General features: G+C 37.3%; 1 protein-coding gene across 1 annotated transcript in view; it reads left to right on the forward strand.

Moving 5' to 3' along the window:
* LOC145677142 (ubiquitin carboxyl-terminal hydrolase 47-like) overlaps nucleotides 1-21,302 on the forward strand; it is a gene marked incomplete at its 3' end in the record, with an annotated part of 77,246 nt that overhangs the window by 21,281 nt on the left and 34,663 nt on the right. The window contains 4 exon segments of the mRNA XM_081747787.1: nucleotides 8,992-9,195; nucleotides 12,698-12,965; nucleotides 14,817-14,992; nucleotides 19,646-19,820. Coding sequence (XP_081603913.1) covers nucleotides 8,995-9,195; nucleotides 12,698-12,965; nucleotides 14,817-14,992; nucleotides 19,646-19,820 — 820 coding nt within the window.

Here is a 21,302-nt window from a genome sequence, read left to right on the forward strand (position 1 = left end):
TAACTGAAGTATAAATAACAAAACAAGTATTTGGTAAGAATGAAATATAAACAACGGAACCAGTATTTGGTAAGAATTGAAATATAAACAAAACTAGTATTTGATAAGAATTGAAATATAAACAACAGTATTTGATAAGAATTGACATATAAAGAACACTGTTTAGTAAGAACTAAAATATAAACAACATAACTAGTATTTGGTAAGAATTGAAATATAAACAACAAAACCAGTATTTGGTAAGAATTGAAATATAAACAACAAAACCAGTATTTGGTAAGAATTGAAATATAAACAACAAAACCAGTATGTGGTAAGAATTTAAATATAAACAACAAAACTAGTATTCGTTAAAAAATAAACTATTAACAATAAAACCAGTACAGTAGAGTCCCGGTTATCCGAGCTAATGTGGACCGAACCTACTAACTCGGATAATCAAAAACTAGCTCAAGTGGTAGCGCGTTGACTTCGCATTCGCGAGGTTGCGGGTTCGATTCCCGCTGCCGACCATCCCGAATGGCGTTTTCCAGGATTTTCCTCAGTCCTACCAGGCAGATGCCGGGGTAGTACCTACTAAAACAGGCCCTAGCCAATACCTTCCCAAATCCTTGTTATTGTTTTGTTAGATATCCAGTATAAAATAGCCCCTGAGCTGTATCTGGTGATTGTTAAATAAATAAATAAATAATTTTGTATAGAACCAACGCCTAAATGACTTGCCACCATTTTGATAGCTTCATACGATCTAATCGTTTTATGGCAGTAAGCTTATCTTCTAGTGATAAAACAACATGTTTTCTTTCCCAAATAATCCCTATAAAATGTCACGGGAACTCGAAATGACACCCACCTCCGCTCATACTGCTTTATTGTTAAGGAGCCCATAGACGATCCACGGTTTGCGCAAACATTCGGCCATACACGGTTCAACTGTTTGCACAAACTTCAGTTCAATTTTGAGTTTGATCGCGTAAACATGTCCAGTGAAGCTGCTCGTTTAGCGATAGTAATTGCTTGTGCTTTGGAAGCGGAAAGACCTGCGAAACCAAAACGGAAGAAGAGGGTATGGATGAAAGAGTGGTTGAAGAAACGGTCTAAGTTTAGTCATCAAAATTTACCTAGGTAATATCCAAACTTGAGATAAGTTCGACTGTGGACTATAAAAATTATTTACGAATGGATTCAACTACATGTTGTGAAATACTGGAAAATTGATTTTATTCCTCACTGACTCTCTATCCGCCTTCTAATCTATTGTCTTTATTTTAGCCACCAATTTCTCATACGGCGCATTTTTCAGATTCCTGTTTTTATAATCTTCACTCTTTACCTTCCACAGTTCAGGTAAATTTCGATAAAGTTCAATAAATTCTCTCCAGAATTCTTGATTCCTATTCATTGACGCCATAGCGCAAGAAATTAGCGTCTGTACACTAGGCCTCTTACTCGGAAATAAAGCTCGTGTTTGCACAAACATGCCCATACACGGTCCACGTGTTTGCACAAACATCTTGTTCGTGTAAACAAATTTTGAATGAGTTCGATGTGGAAAAAGTTTGCACAAACGTTTGCGCAAACAGTTCATACAGCACCATACACGGTCAAATTGTTTGCACAAACCGTGGATCGTGTATGGGCCCTATTAGACAAAATACACCTCTTGTGACGGCAACACGAAAACAAACTCAAGATGTGCAACAATTAAAGCTCTCTCACTTAAATGTAGCAACGTTGATCGGGGTCATTATCTTTACGCCAGCTTCATTTTTGCTTTGTTACTGAAACAAAAGTCTGTTACTGATTTCTATTCGTTGTAATCACATTAATTTTAGATTAACTTTTGAAAGATGTTTGTTTGGATAAAGCTCGGATAACACGGAACCTCGATTAATCGAGTTGAGTTGATTTGAGTTTGACGTCCCTTTCAACAGCCAGGCTACATGAGACGGGACCTACTGATTAACGTGGAATCCGAACCACAATTGCTCCCACCGGGCTCGGTTAATCGAAATTTGGACTCCGCTGTATCGGCTAATCGGACTCCTCTGTATTTGGTAAGAATTTAAATATAAATAATAAAACCAGTATTTTGGTAAGAATTGAAATATGAGCAACAAAACCATTATTTGGTAAGAATTTAATAGCTTTCCGCCACTTGAGGAAGTCCGTGAAATTCCGAGGCGTCGTACGGTTAATTTACAACTGTCTTTGGGAAAATGTCCTAACAAAGAAAGAATTTCCCTCGCTTGGAAGTAGTCCTATATAACGGTTGACTGGCTTCAGGGCAGAAATTTAGTAAAGCAGGAAAACATTTAAATTTACAAATGTAGGTATAATTTCTAATTGCTTTCTTTTAAACAACTGATAAAATACTTTTTACATAACAGCTATGAGTTCAATTTTATTACAACACATCTCAATTTTTGAGCGTCCGGACCCCACTTTGAGAGCAACTAAAGTGTGCATTCCGCAACTTCAAAAGTATCCTGCAATACTTTCCGTCGTTCACTGTTTCTCTCTGTTCCAAACAATCGATTAGTAGCACACCTGATAGTCCCAGAATATAATGCACAAAACTTTCTTAAACGAAGCAACTACTTGGAATTTCTTCTGTCCTGCTTCCTTAATGGAGTGAACAGATACAATATTGTTTCATCAGCGATCACTACCCGGTAAAGGTATGCTGCAGGATATTCAACGACGTCGCCATTTGTATTATCTTACGGTTCTCTGATATTGTCCGTGGCATGCATTACGCGCACACTTTCCTGTACTTAAAGACATTAACCAACAACACTATATGGTGGTCCCAGCTCAGTGTGATGTTGTTCTTCTGTCTACACTAGCACATTTTGTACGTAAGTGGTTAGGTTGAGGTACTGGGTCTACCGTTGTCCCCAAGGTTGTCATTTAACAATACTGGTTCGTTCTTTGAGGACATGACACCACTGCGCTACATCTTGCCTTGAAATTGAGCCCTCTCCATAGACATCCACTGTCTACAGAAGGCTGTTTCAGCCTTATGGTAGTGAAGTACAGACCCATGCCCTAGGGCGTAAAACCCCGTTTCCACCAGCGATCATGTTCGATGTGAGAGCTCCGTTGGTGAACGATTGCACGACATCGTAGTTTCCACTGAAGGAGACCTCTATTGAGCACTGCCTGATCCAATTTTGCCCACTCCTCCTTACACTCTTTCCAAAGGCCACCAAGTGTGGTCGGACGACGCTTATTGATGTTCCGTTTGAGGAGGCCGAAAGCACAGAAGTCCATAGGGGATGCATCTCGTGACTTGACGGGGATGTCTCGAAATGGGATAGCCTTTACACCTGTCTCCTGTTCCATACGTGTGATGTAGGCCATCGTTTGTTTGGCAGGATGGCTGCTGGCCTTGTCCTGGTGGATGAACAGTCTGTTGTTGGCGATAGATGGGTTCCAGTACATGCTCAATATAATACGCTGCATTCACCTTGACATATGATGACACCCGGTGTATCGGAAGCTTTCAGGAGCGAACCCACTTTGCATGATCCGTTCCATCACTGCGGTGGTAGTAAATTGCACGCATCTGCTGGAATCCTGTCAAATAGACCCATGCTTCATCTAAAGTGATCTCATAACACCATTTGTCACCTGCCAGGTAACCTTCATACAGCCTTTTGCATGCCACCCGCCGTTCTGCGATGTGCGTTGGCTTCAGAACATGGACCCGCCGCTTGTGTGCACTTCTGAGTCCCAAATTGTCGCGTATGATTCGGTGTACAGTTGCAGTTGACCGTCCAACACGCCTCGCTGTGTCACGTTGGGTGGGTGGATTCTCCTGCCAATCACAAACCGGCGGACCTTGGCAGTGACGTCTTGAATGCGTTGTGGAGCCGGTTGCTTCTTTTGCCCCTTTTGACGACGCATGGTAATGGTTCGCTCTGGGTTTGTATTGCGATGGATGGCTGCATTAATTCCCTTATCAGACACTGTGAAACCTTTCTTGCACTGTGTTCTTATTCGGCTATAGCTGTAGCCTATATCAGAAAGTGCTGTGATGTAGCCCTCCCAAAAAGTGTCGATTTTCGGCGGCATTCTGCTCACACACGTCTCTCCTCTGCACGGCTTGTACACAAGTGTCTGGCTACTCCGTACTCCGTGCGTCACGTTGCTGACGCGAAACTAGCGCCTCTGGTGGCGACTGCAAATTGCTACTATAAGGATGAAACAGACTTCTGTATGAATGTCGGCAGGTGTAGTGTTTTTGACCCACAGGAACCGCACCACTCACTTCTACTCTTGACCAATTTTCCAGACAAGTCAACCATTTTAAATGCTAGTTTCTTTGGCATGTTACTAATTTACAAATAAATTTTCTTTCAGTTATAGTGAATAACACAAAACCGTTCGTAACCTTTGTTTTGTAACTCTTTTTCGATCATTTGTCGCATTTTCATATGACCTAGTGACATTGGCATAGAAACAAATTACTCTATTATAGCTCTATTAGCTAGCTCTATTATAGAAAAAAAGGGAGAGAAAAAGAAAGAAAAAGTTGTATTCTAGTGGTTTGATAGAGTTCTATCAAACACTTTCAGTGTATTTCTATACTGAACTGCAGAGTCAACTACTAAACTCCCTTTGAAAACGGGTGCCCGACGAAGAAAAGGGGTGACTTTGGATTTTTTTTTTTTTTTTTTTTTTTTTTTGCGTGACGTAATGTTAGTAATCAGCAAGTCTATTATACGTTTGGTGTCACGACCAAGACAGAGGAACATTCTTGAAATAGTTCGAAATCTAATTACTTCGACACTTAACAATACGATCTGTAATTGTTTTTAAGATATTTGATTTGTTTCTGTTATGCGCAGAATACCAGGCAGGGAAAATATATTTAGCTACCCGATATTAGTGTTTATTTAATCTTGTCCTTTAACGTTACCTCTATAAGTAAGACATCGGCTATTTCAACCTGCTAAGTAAGAAACTCGATAAGTGAGATACCTCGAAAACTTATGCTATCCCACTTATCCAGGTTTGACTAATATTAATACTGAGATTAACTTACTCATCATACAGCCAGATGTAAAATAATTTAAATGACCCCACTGTATGTTCCTCCTGATAGCGACGGCCGTACAATGCTGTTGAAACGCCGTAACGTAAGTACTATATTCTATCCTATCGAATATATATATATTTTTTTAAAGTAGCAGTGTCACATGTGCGCCACATGAAGGAGTTTGATTTGTATGGCGTGGTATTTTCTCATTTAATGTTTAAACTGGAAGTAATATACCACTTGCCGTCTTAATAGAAAGATTAGAGTGGGTGGAGACGGAATATATTCGTGGGACACTTAACTGATTGCAGAAAACTTCTCGTTGTTCATTTTTTTTTTTTTTTTAATAATATATATCTGTAACGATCAAAGTGAAAACCGGAATTGGTTGATTTCTTCCACTTTCTGTTTCAATAAAGATTAGATTGGAGATACCGGTAGTATATGTGTTTGGAATGCTTAATCGATTGTAGAAAACAACTTTCCTCTGTCTTATTACCGTTTTTGCTCTCGTTAAAACCGGAAGTGTTTAATTTCTACCAATTTTAGTTTGAATATCGGGTCCAAAAACTAACTCGATTCTTAACTTTTGACTCTCTACATTCTGACGAAATTCGGTTGTGAACAATCAGATTAGTTCTTGGGATTTTTTTTTCTTGTCTCCTAGAAGGACGGGGTAAATATATAAACAAGTTTTTGATAGATCATACTCCTTAATAAACTGAAATTATACACTATTTTATGAAACTTACCTTTAGTCGAGTATTAGGAGTGGATGGTAAACACAGAAATGAATTAAGTAATGGGATTTCTTATATAAAGCATTTGATAATAAGTGCTGAAAAACATGTGCGGAATTCGAAAGACAGTTACGCCTTCAGTTTCGAATTTTCCAATCAGTTGTTCGAAACAAACACATTATATGTAATTTCGTATTCTGTACTAATAATAATCTTTATCCGAAACAGTAAAGATTTTAATTTTGAGTACTTCCGATTGCCAACTTACCCAAATCCCTAGTGCTAAAATTATCAATAAACAAACCAGCGTTTTTATTTTTATTTATTTATTTATTTATTTATTTTTTTTTTTAACAAGTGTATGTTACTTTTGTAAGCACTTTTTTCCTACAACAGAAATGCATATGAAGCAAAACCCAAGAATTCCGTCCGTAGAAACAGATAAGGTTGATTAAGAGCATGCCACAGGATAAAATTATAGGTAATTAACAGAAATATTGTGACTCACATAATGATATTTCTTACTATATCTATCATACCGTCTCCTTTAGCCAAGCCGGCATAACCGTGGAACGTAAAACTAACTAACTAACTAACTCTATGGCCTATGGAACCCGGAGGTTCAACGCCGCGTTCACAAAAGCTCTCCACTGACTTCTATACTTAGCTAACTGCATCCAGTTTCTACTTTGTATTCCTATCTCTGCGAGATCCATCTTAATATTGTTCTCCCATCTGCTCCTAGGTCTTCCTAATGGTCGTTTTCCGATTGGTCTTCCAGTCAAAACTTTGAAAGCGTTTCTACTTTCTTCCATTCTAGCTACACGACCTGCCCACCTAAGCCTCCTAGACTTGACGACCCTAACAATGTTGGGTAAACCGTATAAATTTATGTAGTTCCTCGTTATGAAGTTTCCGCCATTCCCCATTCCCGTTCCTTTTGGGTCCGAATATTCGTCTCAGGATTTTGTTCTCAAGTACTTTCAGTTTATGTTCTTCCCTCAGAGTAAGCGACCATGTTTCGCATCCATATAGAACAACAGACATGATTATCGATTTATATATTTTAAGCTTCAAATTCCTCTACAGAAATCGCGACAACAAGAGATTTTGAACTGAATAGTAACACGAATTCCCTGCTTTTAGTCGACATTTAATTTATTCGTGGATATGATTTTCCTCTGTTAATATTGATCCTAGATATTGGAAACTATCCACTTTATCAAAAGTATTATTTAATATTTTAACGCATCTATAATTTGCTGTATTACGGTCCCGACGCACTTCCATGTATTTAGTTTTCTCCGCATTTACTTCTAAACCCATGTCCCTGCAAGCATTTAACAAGATCTCAGCATTTCTTTCTATTGTTCTCCTATCATCTCCTATTAAATTTACATCATCAGCATATGCCATAACGGTGAATACCGTTCAACTCTAGGTCCTGGTTGCTATCTTTGATTTTCCTTATAGCGTATTCCAGCACAAAGTTAAATAATAATGGCAACAACGCATCTCCTTGTTTCAGGCCATTTTCGACGTGAAAGCTCGTGGACAAAAATTTCCTACCCGGACTTTTCTTTGGGATTCATTTAAACATATCTTAATTAATCTAATTAGCTTTCTCGGTATTCCAAGTTCTGTAAGAACGTTGTATAATGTTCCTCTCCTAACCGAGTCGTACGCCTTTCTAAAATCAACAAATAGTTGATGTACCGGGCTACTGTATTCCCACTTTTTTTTTTTTTTCGAGTATTTGGCGAATGGTAAATATTTGGTCGATAGTTGATCGATTTCGTCTAAATCCGCACTGATAATCTCCAATAATTTCATCTGCGTATGGGTTCAATCTTGCTAATAGAATATTTGAAAGGATATTATAGGATTTGACAAAAGAGAAATGCCTCAATCATCATTACAGTCAATTTTGTCGCCTTTCTTGTGAATTGGAACAATGATTGATTCTTTCCACTATTGTGGCAATTCTTCCTTGTTCCAGATAAGGAGAATGAGTTTGTGTATCTTGTTCCACAATTTTTCGCCTCCACCTAAAATTAACTCAGCCGGAATTTCATCTACACCCGGAGATTTCTGTTTCTTTAATTTCTTTATAGAGGTTTCTACTTCTATTAGGTTGGGTTCTGGAATATATGGTTCTGCGGTGTGTATCTCCTTTTTCTCCACGCACACTAGTTTTTGGTTGCTTGTTAAGCAAATCGTCAAAGAAGTCTTTCCATTTATTTAAGGTGCTATCCGTATCAGTGAGAACTGTACCGTCAGATTTCTTTAATATATAAGCACAAGGTTGATAGCCTTTCTTAAATTCGCTGATCCCCTTATACATGTCCCGGATGTTTTTATTTTTACTATTCTCTTCAAGTTGCTTAATTTTAGCTATTTTAGAACGTAAAACTACACACAAATTTGCAGAATTGTATACATAATTTGTAAATACAGATATTCTAGTAACCATACAGAAATAGAAAAGTTATCAATTTTCCGATCGAGTGTCCAATTATTTAATAGATTTAAAACTTTTTTAATAACTTGATAACCTGTTTCATATATTAATCACCTTTCTTAGAATAGATAATCATACTACTATAAGCTCCTAAACTTTGCTGCGACAAAGTGAAACAAAAAGGATACTTGTCGATACTTGTCAGATCTTATAGTAAACCATTAGAATTTGCTGCGACAAAATAAGACAGAAGGATGCTTGTTGATGAATTCCAAGTACGCATCTTTAATTGATGCAAAGTTCAAGTGAAGAGAAGCAGTTTTTCGTACAAACTCAACATGGAACCGTGGTTTGTCTAATATAAAGTGTGGTCCACTTGCTTAAACTGAGATCTGTCACATGAGCCTTAACTCAAAAGCTTAGGGTTGCCTCAGAACCCTCAGTTGGTGTACAATCACGTTCTATAGTAGACTTCCTCAGATTAAAATTTTGTTTCCCCTTAACTTTCTCATAGGCTGACCTATTCAATACAGATTTCTGTAAATTTATTTATTTACTGAAAGAAACAATGCACACAGGCTTTTTATTTATGAAAACAATGCACACAGTCTTATCTTTCATAGGGGAATTATTTACAAAATATTCATTTTAGGAGAAAGTAACTTTTAAGTGCGATAGTAGGTTGTCAAATTTTAGAACGATTTTTTTTTCGCATAATAATAGTGACTTGTTTATATTTTCAGGGTATGGTTTGTGTGTTAGAAGAAGGCAATGCAATATGCATTGTAAGGAATATGATATCATCTTCCACGGGAGGGGAGAAGATGACATTCACAGTTCCGGCAGCAAGCACAGTCCAAGATCTGTTCAGAGAAGTTTCCAAGCGGTCGCACTATGATCAGGATACTTTTGAACTTATACTTCAGAAGAACGATGGCTCAGATGCTGTAAGTTAGTATTTTCAGTACTTGTACTCGCTACATAAAGCGAAAAGGTTAATTTGGTAAAATATAATTTACAGACTATTGGAGTTTAAAGATGATTATTAATATAATGATACTAGGTTTCAGAACCAAATAAATTGATTATCAATAAATTAGACAGGTAATGTTATATGCAGACAATGGTTCTACTTGATTCTAAACTATTGCAGGTAAGACTTGTAGTACTGAAATCGTAAAGAGTCACACAATGGGTTCTTTAAATAACACATCACTTAGTAAGTTCGTAGGATGAGTAATAAAACAACAACTTGTAGGCAAAATTAAACTTTTATCATCAACATAGTCTCCTTCAAGAGTGATACATTCATTTCAATACTACTTTAATATTTCGATTCCTTTTTTGTAGAATGATTTATCTTTGACCTCAAAACGGGCTTCAGTTTTGGCAATCACTTCTTTATCGCAGTCAAATCTCTTTTCTCTAGAAAATCCGTTTAGGTCTGCAAACAGGTAGTAGTCGCTGGGAGGCATATCCGGAGTCCGGAGAGTACGGTGGATGGGGAAGCAATTCAAAGTGCAATTGTGCCATTGTTGCAATCGACTTGTGACATGATGCATTGTCTTGGTGAAAGAGCACTTTTCGGATTTCGCCGGTTGCTGTCTACTCAGCTGAATTGCCGATTTGACTGGAGTGTAGTGATGGTTCCATGTTTGATCCATTATCACATAGGCCCTACCGCGTGAAAAAATCCTTTTTATTGCGCTGTAATAGCTCCAAACAGCGCTGTGAGTCGTCGATACTTTATTGTTTTTGGTCGACTGTGAGCAAACGCTGTACCCACTTCGAACATGTTCATGCAAAATGGACAAATGTTCATGCAAAATGGTGAACACACTTCCTTTTGATAGCTGTAAGGTGTCAGCTATCTCACGCAACTTCATTTTACGATCAACTAGAACTATTGTGCTTAACAACTGCGGGATTTCGACGGCCAAAGTGTTCAGCATTATCGATGTTTGTACAGCTGCGTTTAAATTCAGCAAACCACTTCTCTACCATTTGTCTGAGTGGAGCAGAGTCTGATTAACACTTCTCAAGTCACTGCTTTGCTTGAATGGTAAATTTTCGCATTAAAAACAATGCTTTTCAACACACGAAATTCAGATTTTTCCATTGTTTTGAAAATTACAAAACTTTGATCACTAAAACCACTTTAACTTGTGAACTAAACGTCAGATTGTTGTATTATTTGACATATATTATTTAAACGGTATTACTTCTTAAACATCGTATGGATTTATGAATAGTGACGACATTTATATGTCATTCTGCGGACTTATTGAGTGATTTGTTATGATGATCCTGGACCAGTGACCTTTTCATGTAGTCCAGCTCTTTGTAGACCAGATAATTTTTGGGGGCGAACAGCCTGTACATGGCAGTATGTGCACCTGGCAATTGAACTTGATTCAACTTCGGTCGTCATTCATATCTCACGGTTATAGTAGACCTAGTCATTCTTAACCTCGGCGTTGCTTAAGGACGCAAAATAGAAACTAAAAATATTATAAGAACGGTATTTCGAACATTGACGTGTACTCAAGTAAGTACTCACTCCGCATACTGAAATGCAAAACTTTTGTGTAGATCTGTACGTAAAATTTTCGAGCAAAAGAAGACAAAGTATCAAAGTGTTTCTCAACCTTTTCGAGCCTACCACACCCCCTTGGATGAATGCGATTGTCCGTAGCACTCCCCACCATCTCAATCCAATCCGCCTATGCACGAGAGTGAACGTAAGACTTGGACGAAGCAGTTCAAAAGTGCTAACTTAGCCGGCGTTTTCTTTTTCGTGAGAATCATTTAATCTATGACTACTAATTGGAAAACAACTACTACAGCAATTACTAAGTTATTATTCTGTAAAGAAATCTATACTTCTTATAGGTTGTAAAATGCATAATAGTTTTCGTACAATAATAAGAAAAATTAAAAAGTTTAACATGTTAAGAAATTTCAAACGTCTCCTAAATACCCTGTCGCCCTTTTTTGTTCCAGCACCCCTTCGGAAACGAGTACGCTTCCGTTGAAAACCACTGCAATAGAGCACTCGTGACAATGAAGTAAATCTATTCAGCAAACTAATTTCGGGACAATTTGTATTACGTACTTTCCACGTGTAAGGGTTAATACTATGTGTAATAAACAAATTAAATTAAAAATGAATTGACATTTCCGTTAATTTTGTAACCTAGCAGTCTTCCAAAATTTTTGGAAAGTCTTATCGTTGTTAATCCTAAAGAGATCTGTCGATGAATTTCAGTGCCACCGATAAGGGAAAAAATGTCCAAAAACATACCGATTCTGTTCGATATTGGAAAGAATATTATGCAGTTCATAATTTTGTTTGATACTATATGGACATTACATTTATGTTTCTGTTGTTTAATTGAGCTCCTTCCTCTAAATTTCTTACAAGAAATTAATTCGAAAGATAAGAACTCATTATATATTGGTACTGTGTGAAATAAGCTAAGAAAAAATTAAGTTAATAGTTACTGTATTTACTCTATAAAGGTAATGATGTAATTTAAATTGTTATGCTTTATAAATGACTAGCAGCGTTCACCCCGCTTCGCTGCGGTCACCCCGGAACGCAATAAACTTTGTTACTTAGATAATTTTTACTTTTTCGCTTTCAAGTGATATGATAAAAACCATAGAAGATTGCAGTAAATGTTAACATTATATCGCCTGTCATTTATGTTAACCCGCCCCGCTTCGCTGCGGTCACCCCGGAACGCAATAAACTTTGTTACTTAGATAATTTTTACTTTTTCGCTTTCAAGTGATATGATAAAAACCATAGTAGATTCCAGTAAATGTTAACATTATATCGCCTGTCATTTATGTTAACCCGCCGAGTGACACGATCATGCGGGTTGCATATAAATACGTTTATTTTTATACCTATGATGAACTAACAAAGGATTTGTACGTTATGGACACTTGAATGGTCAATTATCTCAAGACACTGGTAATTAAAAATTAAAGTGATATGATAAAAACCATCTAGGGTCCAAATCCTAATAACCCCCCAAAAATGAAAGAAATTGGTTCAGCCGTATTAGCGTGATGAGCTAACAAAGGATTTGTGCGTTCTCTTTTATATAATAGATTATATGAGTAGACGTAATATTTTATTTATTGTGCCTGATATTTAATGTATCTATTTTGGTGTTCCGTGAAACTTTCCTCAGTAAATCTTAGCAATATGAAGCCATCTCACGTCTTAAAAATTTTTCTTTTGATGTGGTATGAGCTTATGTGAGTTGCCCAGATCTATTGAGGAAGGTATCAGCGGACGCCGAAGCAGTACAATTAGTACTACATTAAGTATTAGACGCAGTAAATAAAAGAGTAGCTTCACAAATTATAAACATGCATAAATTAATACCTGTAAATAATTAGATACGAGTAAGTGAAATTATTTTGTCTTTTTAGGTTGTTTTGAATAAGTATAAAAACAAAACTTTAGAAGAAGCTGGTGTGAATTTTGAGGCAGGTTTTCGCAATTCTCTCGTTATGTCCCAGATGAAAGGGATCACGCCCAAAAAGATTGAGCCCTCAGGGAATGGAGAGGACGAACTACTTCTCGGAGCGTCAGCTAGTCCCACAGCTGCTGGAGATACTCTTAGGTACAGTTCCCTGCCAGCTGTGCAAAGTGTCAGCACGGATTATATGTACACTGGGTTCATTAAACACGACACAGGTGAGAACATCCACAATGATTTCAATAAAATATTAATTTCGTTTTTTTATATATATAAATCAAATCGGCATTGTGGTAGACATTGATCTACTATACAAGTATATAAAATATTATGACGGGCAATGTTTTGGTTCCAGTTTGTAGTCCATCAAATTTAGGGTTTGCTGTTACAAAATTTTCGCGACAAATTCTGTATGCGATCAATGAAACTCATTTGATCTTGACCAAACTTGGCAGGGTGGTAGCTTCTGATAAACTTAATAGACCTTGATCTTAACCAAACTTGACATGGTGGTAGCTTCCAACAAGCTTAATAAACGTTTATCTTAACCAAACTTGGCAGGATGGTAGCTTCCAACAAGCTTAATAGACGTATGAAATATTTATGATGTGCAGGCCTTTGTTTCCCGAGTTATGGGCCATCAGAGTTAGATATTCATTAAAAAAGTACTTTAAGCACAAAATCACTGTATATAATTGTGCACGTTTTGGCAATAAGTTATTGCCTTCTCCAGGACACATATTTTCAGGAAACTAACGTAGTTCGTGTAATTACAGCCCGTTGACTATCTTCTTCCGAATAACATTACTTTTCTTACTCCAGTAGTCGTCCGTAGATATATGCTTTATAAGGCTGCATAATTGCCAAAACGTTCACAATTAGATAATTTTGGGGTAAGTACTTTTTAATATATATTGAATATCCACCCTATTAAATCAGGTGGCTTGATAATAAATGGAGTTCAAACTTAGTCAAATGATCAAAGAAATTCTCTATTTGCTATTTGATACAAAAGTACATGCAACAAACCTCTTAAATGTAAACTTGAGGTACAGCAAAGTAAGTAGTAAGAGGTTGATTAACTATGTTGTAAGTGTGTTGTCTACTTAAATATATATCGGGTGTTCTAAAAATGGCGCTTACGGACAACAGAGCGTTATTCTACAGGTCAACATAAAGCGAAAATACTATATAATGGTATACCCTGCGGGATCTCCTTTAGTCGCTATGGGGAATGAAAAATTTCACTATGTAAACGTTATCGACTTTAACTGGCATCTGAAAAGAATCGAAGTAACTATTTGATGGCTATATTTTATGGTTCTTTATCTGTGACGTAGCCACATAGTTCAATTCACATCTCCAGACGACGATCCGAAAATACAGCTACGTATTAATTACTACTAAGAGTGACAGGTACAGAGAGACAAAATGTAATTTCTTATATTTAAAAAAAATAAATAAAAAATAAAAAAAACTAAATAGATAGATATCGCTTTATTTTAACTTGTAGAATAGTGCTCAGTCGCCATTTTTAGAACACCCAATATATATGCATATTGTAACTTGGAAAGAGCGGTAAATTTTATTCTTAGTAAATCTTGTTACACCCTGCCACGTCGGAGAATTATTACACGAGGCGAAAGCAGGATCTACATGCTATTCGGGAGGTGGTCGTAATGAAGTGATCGGCCAGTATTTATATGGCATGTAAGTGCTAGGAGATAATACGTATGTTGTGTTGCATGCCTCGTTAACGGCATTTACACTAATTTCATAGAACTTAGAGCCGTCAGAGTAAGTTTTCTATTGAGATAATTGTGTGTTCTTAAATAATCTACTTGATACTTTGCCGAAATACTATTTCTTTCTTGGAGATTATCATAACTTTTTGACTCGTTCAGTGGGTAAACTTTTACTGAAATATCACTTTTTTAAAAAAAATATTCGCTTAAAAGTTTATATTTTCATATTGCCCTCACTACTTAACTGCTTCGAATGAATAACTGATGCCCCCCTCCCTCTTAAGAGTAAGCATTTAGTAGTCATAATCGCATTTTTTGTTACAGGTTATGTGGGTTTAGTCAACCAAGCTATGACATGCTATCTCAACAGCTTATTGCAAGCTTTATTTATGACTCCAGAGTTTCGTAATGCCTTGTACAAATGGGAGTTCGATGGAAGTCCTGAAGATGAAGCAAAGTCAATCCCATTTCAGCTTCAGAAACTATTCCTCAATTTGCAGGTGAGTTATTATATGTAAGAAACATCTGGTGGTTCAGAAGTAAAACGGTCACCCCTGGTGTCAGAGGTATCTGGTTCGATCCCAGGCCTTGTGAATTTGTGGTGGACATGGTCGTGTCCCTCCATGGGTTTTCTCGTGGTTCTCTCGTTTCCTCTCACATTATCATTCCGCTATTTTTTTCAGAATGATTAACTTCCATTAATTATCCGTCTTTAACCTACAGGACATACTCGTGCAATATAAAAGTGATGTTTTATATATATATATATATATATATATATAAGTTATTGTCAAGGTATCTATAGGTCACGGAAGTCACGAAATCAGTAAACAGTCATGAAAGTCAAGAAGTCGTCACGAAATTTAGCTTTTGGGTCGATTTAAAAAAAAAAAATCCAAATATAAGTACAGAGTGGAAAATTTTGTTCTATAAAATGTCAAAATTCTCCACCAAAAATGTATATGGTCGGCTTTAGACGCTACCAAATCGCGCTTCTATCGCATCCATAAAAATTTGGCCTAATTCACACCCAAATTTGCTCTTGAGAATGTTACGAAATTGTATAGTTTGGTAAAGAAGAGGCCACGGAAAGTCATGAAATTTCATTTTGGAATTTTAGTAGACACCCTGATTACATGCTGTTTCTCATAGTACGAATTTTATTTCCGTATTAGCAGCGTCATACTTGGTACGTAGTTTTGATATCTTAGTTATTATTTGTGTGCAGACGACTGTTAGAGTTTGTAAAGTTTTGAACAAATTGTTAATTAAGAATAATTGGACAAAGTGTTGAGAGATTGAATGGTAAGTGAATAGCGTTACTATGTTTTGTTTATTATATATATTAAGTTGTTGATAGTGGAACTCTTGTTAAGGTCGGGATATGAGCCATAAGTAGCTGATGTGATTATAGGGGATATGAGCCAAAAGTGGCTGAGGTTTTGAGTAAGTTACTGTGTTAAATGTAGTAGGCATAGGAAATTGTTGAATTACATGTTACAACAAATAAGCTCGTAGAAGAATATGTTACTGAACTTTAGTGGTTGCGATAGGGTACAGCTAGATACCTGGAGTCGATTGAGTTATTAAAGGTGAATAGAAAGAGGGTAGAGGTTTTTACACTCATTAGTAGTCTCTAGTTAGAAAATTAATTTAGTAAGACACAGCATGTTAGGAAATCATACGTAACCTTTTTGACTTTAAAGAAATCAGACTTCAACAGTGATTTTTTAAAAGAAACTTTTAAAAAACTCTTTTTAAAGAAATATATTTTAATATAACGTATTTGAAGGGCCGCGGTGGTTCAGTGGTAGAGGGTTCACCTCTGGTGCTTGGGGTCCCGGGTTCGATCCCATCCCCCGCCAAGTGAACTTTGTGGTGTACAAACACCGTGTGCGTGGATATCCTCGGAGTTCTTCCGTTTCCTCCCACTTTCTTCATTCCACCATTTCATTCATTTCTCATCATCACCGTCTCCTTTAGCCTAGTCGGCATAACTGTGGAACGTAAAACTCAAAAGATTTCATTTCATTTCGTAGAATTACATTAGTATCTTCGCTGATCAGTATTGCTGTCAGTATTGTTAGGACGTAGGTAACGAAAAGTTTTAGTAAGGATAGGATGTAATAAGAATTATTTGCACTAGTTGTTCCCCCAAAACTTTCGGCTTGCTATACATTATAGAATAAAATCGTACTTGATCAAAAATTGTAAATGTTTACTTTTTTGTAGTTGGCTCGCCAACCAACATGCAATTACACAAATATTAATGCTCAGATCAAAATATAATTACGGTTCAAGTGTTAATAATAATTAGCAGGAACGCACGTTCATGTTCAGCATCATTACCATTCATAGTCAAAATTAAATTGAAACAATAGCTTAACTTACAATTAAATCGTCACAGTGTATTATTGTACAAAGTCACAAATAATACTCAAATATGGTTACGGTCTTTCCCAATTTCAAATAATTAAATAGAAACAATCCAGTTTTTAAGTTGCAATTAAATGGTCACAATAGTTTTTAAGTCTTATAATTGCGTGCACGCTAGCGCTGTCTATTGACATCTGGCAGTAGACAGCAAAGCGGCGAGTTTTAACTATTAGAAATTAGCGTTACTCACACACTACTGAGAAGTTTTTCTTTTATATTAAGGACATGAAATTAGAAACAGGCAGATATTTGCTCGGCGGTTCACAGCATATACATCTTAAATCTGTGTGTTACTTTTGTAGTTGGTGATGAGATGACAGTAAAGATACAGAGTTTGTCCGGAAAGTAACAGGACTGAGTCGATTTAAAAAAAAAAAAATTAAGCCAATCGTTACAATTCCTTAAAAACTTTCAAAATAGGCTCCTTCTGCGTCGATGCAGCGCTGCTAGCGCGATTTCCAAGCATTGAAGGCGTCACGGAAGTCATTCTCCGGAATAGCCTTGAGAGCCGCGGTGCAAGCTGCTTGGATCCCCTCTGTCGTCTCAAAATGCGTGCCTTTCATCGGGCGTTTCAGGTGAGGAAACAGAAAGAAGTCCGGAGGGTCACATCTGGGCTGTAGGGCGGCTGCGGAAGCGTTGGGATGCCGGCCTTGGTCAGGTAGCTGTTCACAAGAAAGGCGGTGTGAGCCGGGGCGTTGTCGTGGTGCAGCTTCCAGTCGGCTCCGATGTCTGGTCGGACCCGATTGACGCTTCGTTTGAGTCTCTTGAGCACTTCCACGTAAAACTTGGCGTTGACGGTTTGTCCAGGAGGAACAAATTCATGGTGGAGGATGCCTTTGATGTCAAAAAAGACAATGAGCATCGTTTTCACTTTGGATTTGCTCATTCTTCCCTTTTTGGGGCGAGGAGACGCCGGCGTGTGCCACTCGGAAGATTGCCTCTTTGTCTCGGGATCATACTCAAAGATCCATGATTCGTTACCTGTGATTACGTTATTCAAAAATTGGAGGTCACTTTCACACATGTTCAAATTTTCTTGGCACAATTCCACTCGCCGCAATTTCTGGTCGTCAGTGAGCACTTTTGGGACAATCTTCGCGCACACCTTGCGCATGTTCAAATGCTCCGTCACAATTTCATGAACCACAGTTTTTGGTAAATATAACATCTGGGCAATTAAACGAATACTTAGTCGACGGTCTGAGTTCAAAACTTCGCGCACACGAGTCACATTGTCGGTGTTTGTCGAAGTCGAAGGTCTTCCAGCACGGTCTTCATCGGCGACCTCTTCCCGGCCCTCCGAAAAGGCCTTGTGCCTCCGAAACACGCCATTTCTTGCTAAAGCATCATCTGGGTAAGCTTGCTTGATCATATCAAACGTCTCTGTCGCAGATTTACCGAGTTTAACACAGAATTTAATCGCGTACCTCTGCTCTAACGAACGCTGCATTTTCGGCTTGCACCACTCACAGAAACACGTCGCGCGAAAAAGCCTGTCCTGACTCTCCGTGTGCTCGGAGACAACTGACCAGCCGCTCGTTCGTTAGCTAGGAACGCCCTCTACCGGATCCAGTCGGTGCGCGCACGCTCCGAAGTATAGTCATGGCGGAATAAAATCAGTCCTATTACTTCCCGGACAAACCCTTTATCAGTAATGTTATTCCATCTTGTCTTGTATCCTGCCTATGTCGAAATGTAATTTTAATTATTTCACTCGAATGAAAAGGTCTCGTATGTCTGTTAATTTCCTAGTCCCGCCTAGCGTAGTCGCTAACGCTCTCGCCTTCGGTGCAAGCGGTCCCGGGTTCGATTCCCGGTGGGGATACTCGGTCGAAAAGGTGTAAACGCTTTTTCAGGGCAGCCATCCTGAAAGAGGTTTTCCTCATTTACAGCTGGCAAATGCCGGGATGGTACGTAACTTATAGGTCCCAGGCCGCTTCCTTCTTTCCCTTTCTCCGGATAGTGTGCTCGCCAACGGACGTTATCCCTCAAATATAACGGACTAAATGGCCTTAGATACCAAACGCCCAGAAATCTAAATCCTAAATCTGTTTCTTTCATTTCTTTCTTTTCTTTTCTTTTCTTTTCTTTTTTTTTTTATTCGAACAAAGAAATAAAAATTAATTTCCGCCATGGGCACGTACAGATAATTTCGAATAACATCATTGATACCTTCACACAGTCGCTATCAACAACCACAAAAGAAACATGAAGTTTTACGAAGTGTATACTTTGAAGTCTCAAGAACTTACAGTGTCAGCTGTGTTAAGACATAAGAGAAAACGTTTTAGTAAGGTTAGGACTAAGAGAAAATCACACAGGAAGTAATTGAAAAATATTAGTGTATCTACAGTAATGAACACCGTAAATTCTTGAGGGTTCAAAGTATACACCTTGTAAATCTTCCGTGTTTTTTGGTTGTTGATAACGACAGTATGAAGGTATTAACGATGTTATTCAAAATTCTTTATAGGTAGGAGGAAATGAACGCACTGTTCATTCATTCATAATGAGATTTACAATTTTACATGGACTAGGCTCGAATATGCGACCCTTCTTAGTGGGAATATGTGTTTTACTAATAAACCACCATGTTCCCGATTACAGTTTACACTTCTATTAACAATAGTAATTATTTTGTATTTATATTTAGTTTTTTAATTTTTTTTCGTGACTATTCTAATTGCATCTATTTATTTATTATAATTATTTTACAGACCTCGTCAAAAACTGCAGTTGAAACCACCGAGCTAACGAGAAGCTTTGGTTGGGATTCCAGTGAAGCGTGGCAGCAACATGATATTCAGGAACTTTGCAGAGTCATGTTCGACGCTTTGGAGCAAAAATTTAAAGATACTGATCAGCGAGATCTAATATCTAGGTTGTACGAAGGTAAGGTTTCTCATGAATATGACATAATAAAATGTGATTAAAATAATCGTTTTCCGTTTCACAATTCCTTCCCCCCCCCCCCCTTCCCCGTTCCTTCAAGGGAATTCATGCCAGTTATTGGAGTGGTTCAGCGTTGGTACTACAGTCGCTTGAGCTATTTTATTTTACTTTATTTTTTTAATTTTACGTTAGTGTTCTGATCGTAAAATTTCATGCAGAATAACTGCTCTTTATAATTGCTCGATCTATTCAAATATTCTACTAATTGCTATATTTCAGAGCCTCTTGTGAGCTTGATGCCTGGTAGTAAAGTATCTTCCTTACAATATTGATTCAAAGTTATGTCTTGTACTCAGTAGAAGCAAATAAATTATTTTGGAATAATCGGTAGAGTATTAAATGTCGATTGAAAGCAGGATATTCGTGGTATTATTAAATTTAAAATCGTTTGTTGTCGCGAATTTTGTCGAGGAATTTGAAACTTTAAAATATATAAAACGATAATCATGCCTGTTGTCCTGTATGGTTGCAAAACATGGTCGCTTGCTCTGAGAGAAGAACGTAGACTGAAAGTATTTGAGAACAAAATCCTGAGGCGAATATTCGGATTCAGGGTGAACGGGAATGGTGGAAACTTCATAACGAGGAACTGCATAATTTATAAGTTGCTTTGTAAACGCGGCATTGAACCTCCTAGTTCCATAGGCGATAGAGTGAGTGAGTGAGTTATTAAAGGGGGTTGAAACTAAATGCACTTCACTCACAATACAGTTCACATAACAGAGTGAAGGTTAGTACAACAGTCCAACCGCAATAGTCCTTTTGCTAGTCAGTATGTCGAACTCAGTCGTTATGTCATACGGAAATCATTCATATTAGCCTAAACATAATTTGCTTACCAAAGGTATATATCATAATAATCCAAAATAAAATGAGTAGGGGTAAGTACCGTGAACAGAGTTAATGGACTTACAGACCGATTAAGTAAGAGGGAGAGAAGAAAAGAATAGTATTATATAATTTACGTAGAAAGTCGCAAGATAACACAATGAAAATCAAGACTAGTTACTCTTACGATTAATTTCTTATCTTGAATAGAATCTACGAATTAACGAATAAAACTAACCTCTCAATAAACTGTCCTTTAATCTTTCAGCTATTTTGCATGCTTTGCAACAATCTTATATATATCTAGAAGAGAGAGAAAAAAGAGCGTACATAATCAAGATGGGATTTCGGTAGAAGGTAGAATGATGTATACAATTTGTAGATGATATGGCACTTGTGGCTGAATCTGAAAAGAAAGTCAGTAAAGTATTAGAAATCTTGAGGAAGGGCTGTGAAGAATATGGGATGAAAATAAATGTTTGAAAGACAAAAGCCATGGTGAATAGGAAGGGAAAAAATAGAACAGGTGATTAGTTTTCGATACCTAGGTAGTATATTTGATATGAAGTGCGAACGTGAAATAAAAGCAAGATA

Source organism: Thermobia domestica, unplaced genomic scaffold (assembly GCF_964235325.1).
Source record: "Thermobia domestica unplaced genomic scaffold, izTheDome1.hap1.1 HAP1_SCAFFOLD_655, whole genome shotgun sequence".
In the NCBI taxonomy this organism is placed as follows: domain Eukaryota; kingdom Metazoa; phylum Arthropoda; class Insecta; order Zygentoma; family Lepismatidae; genus Thermobia; species Thermobia domestica.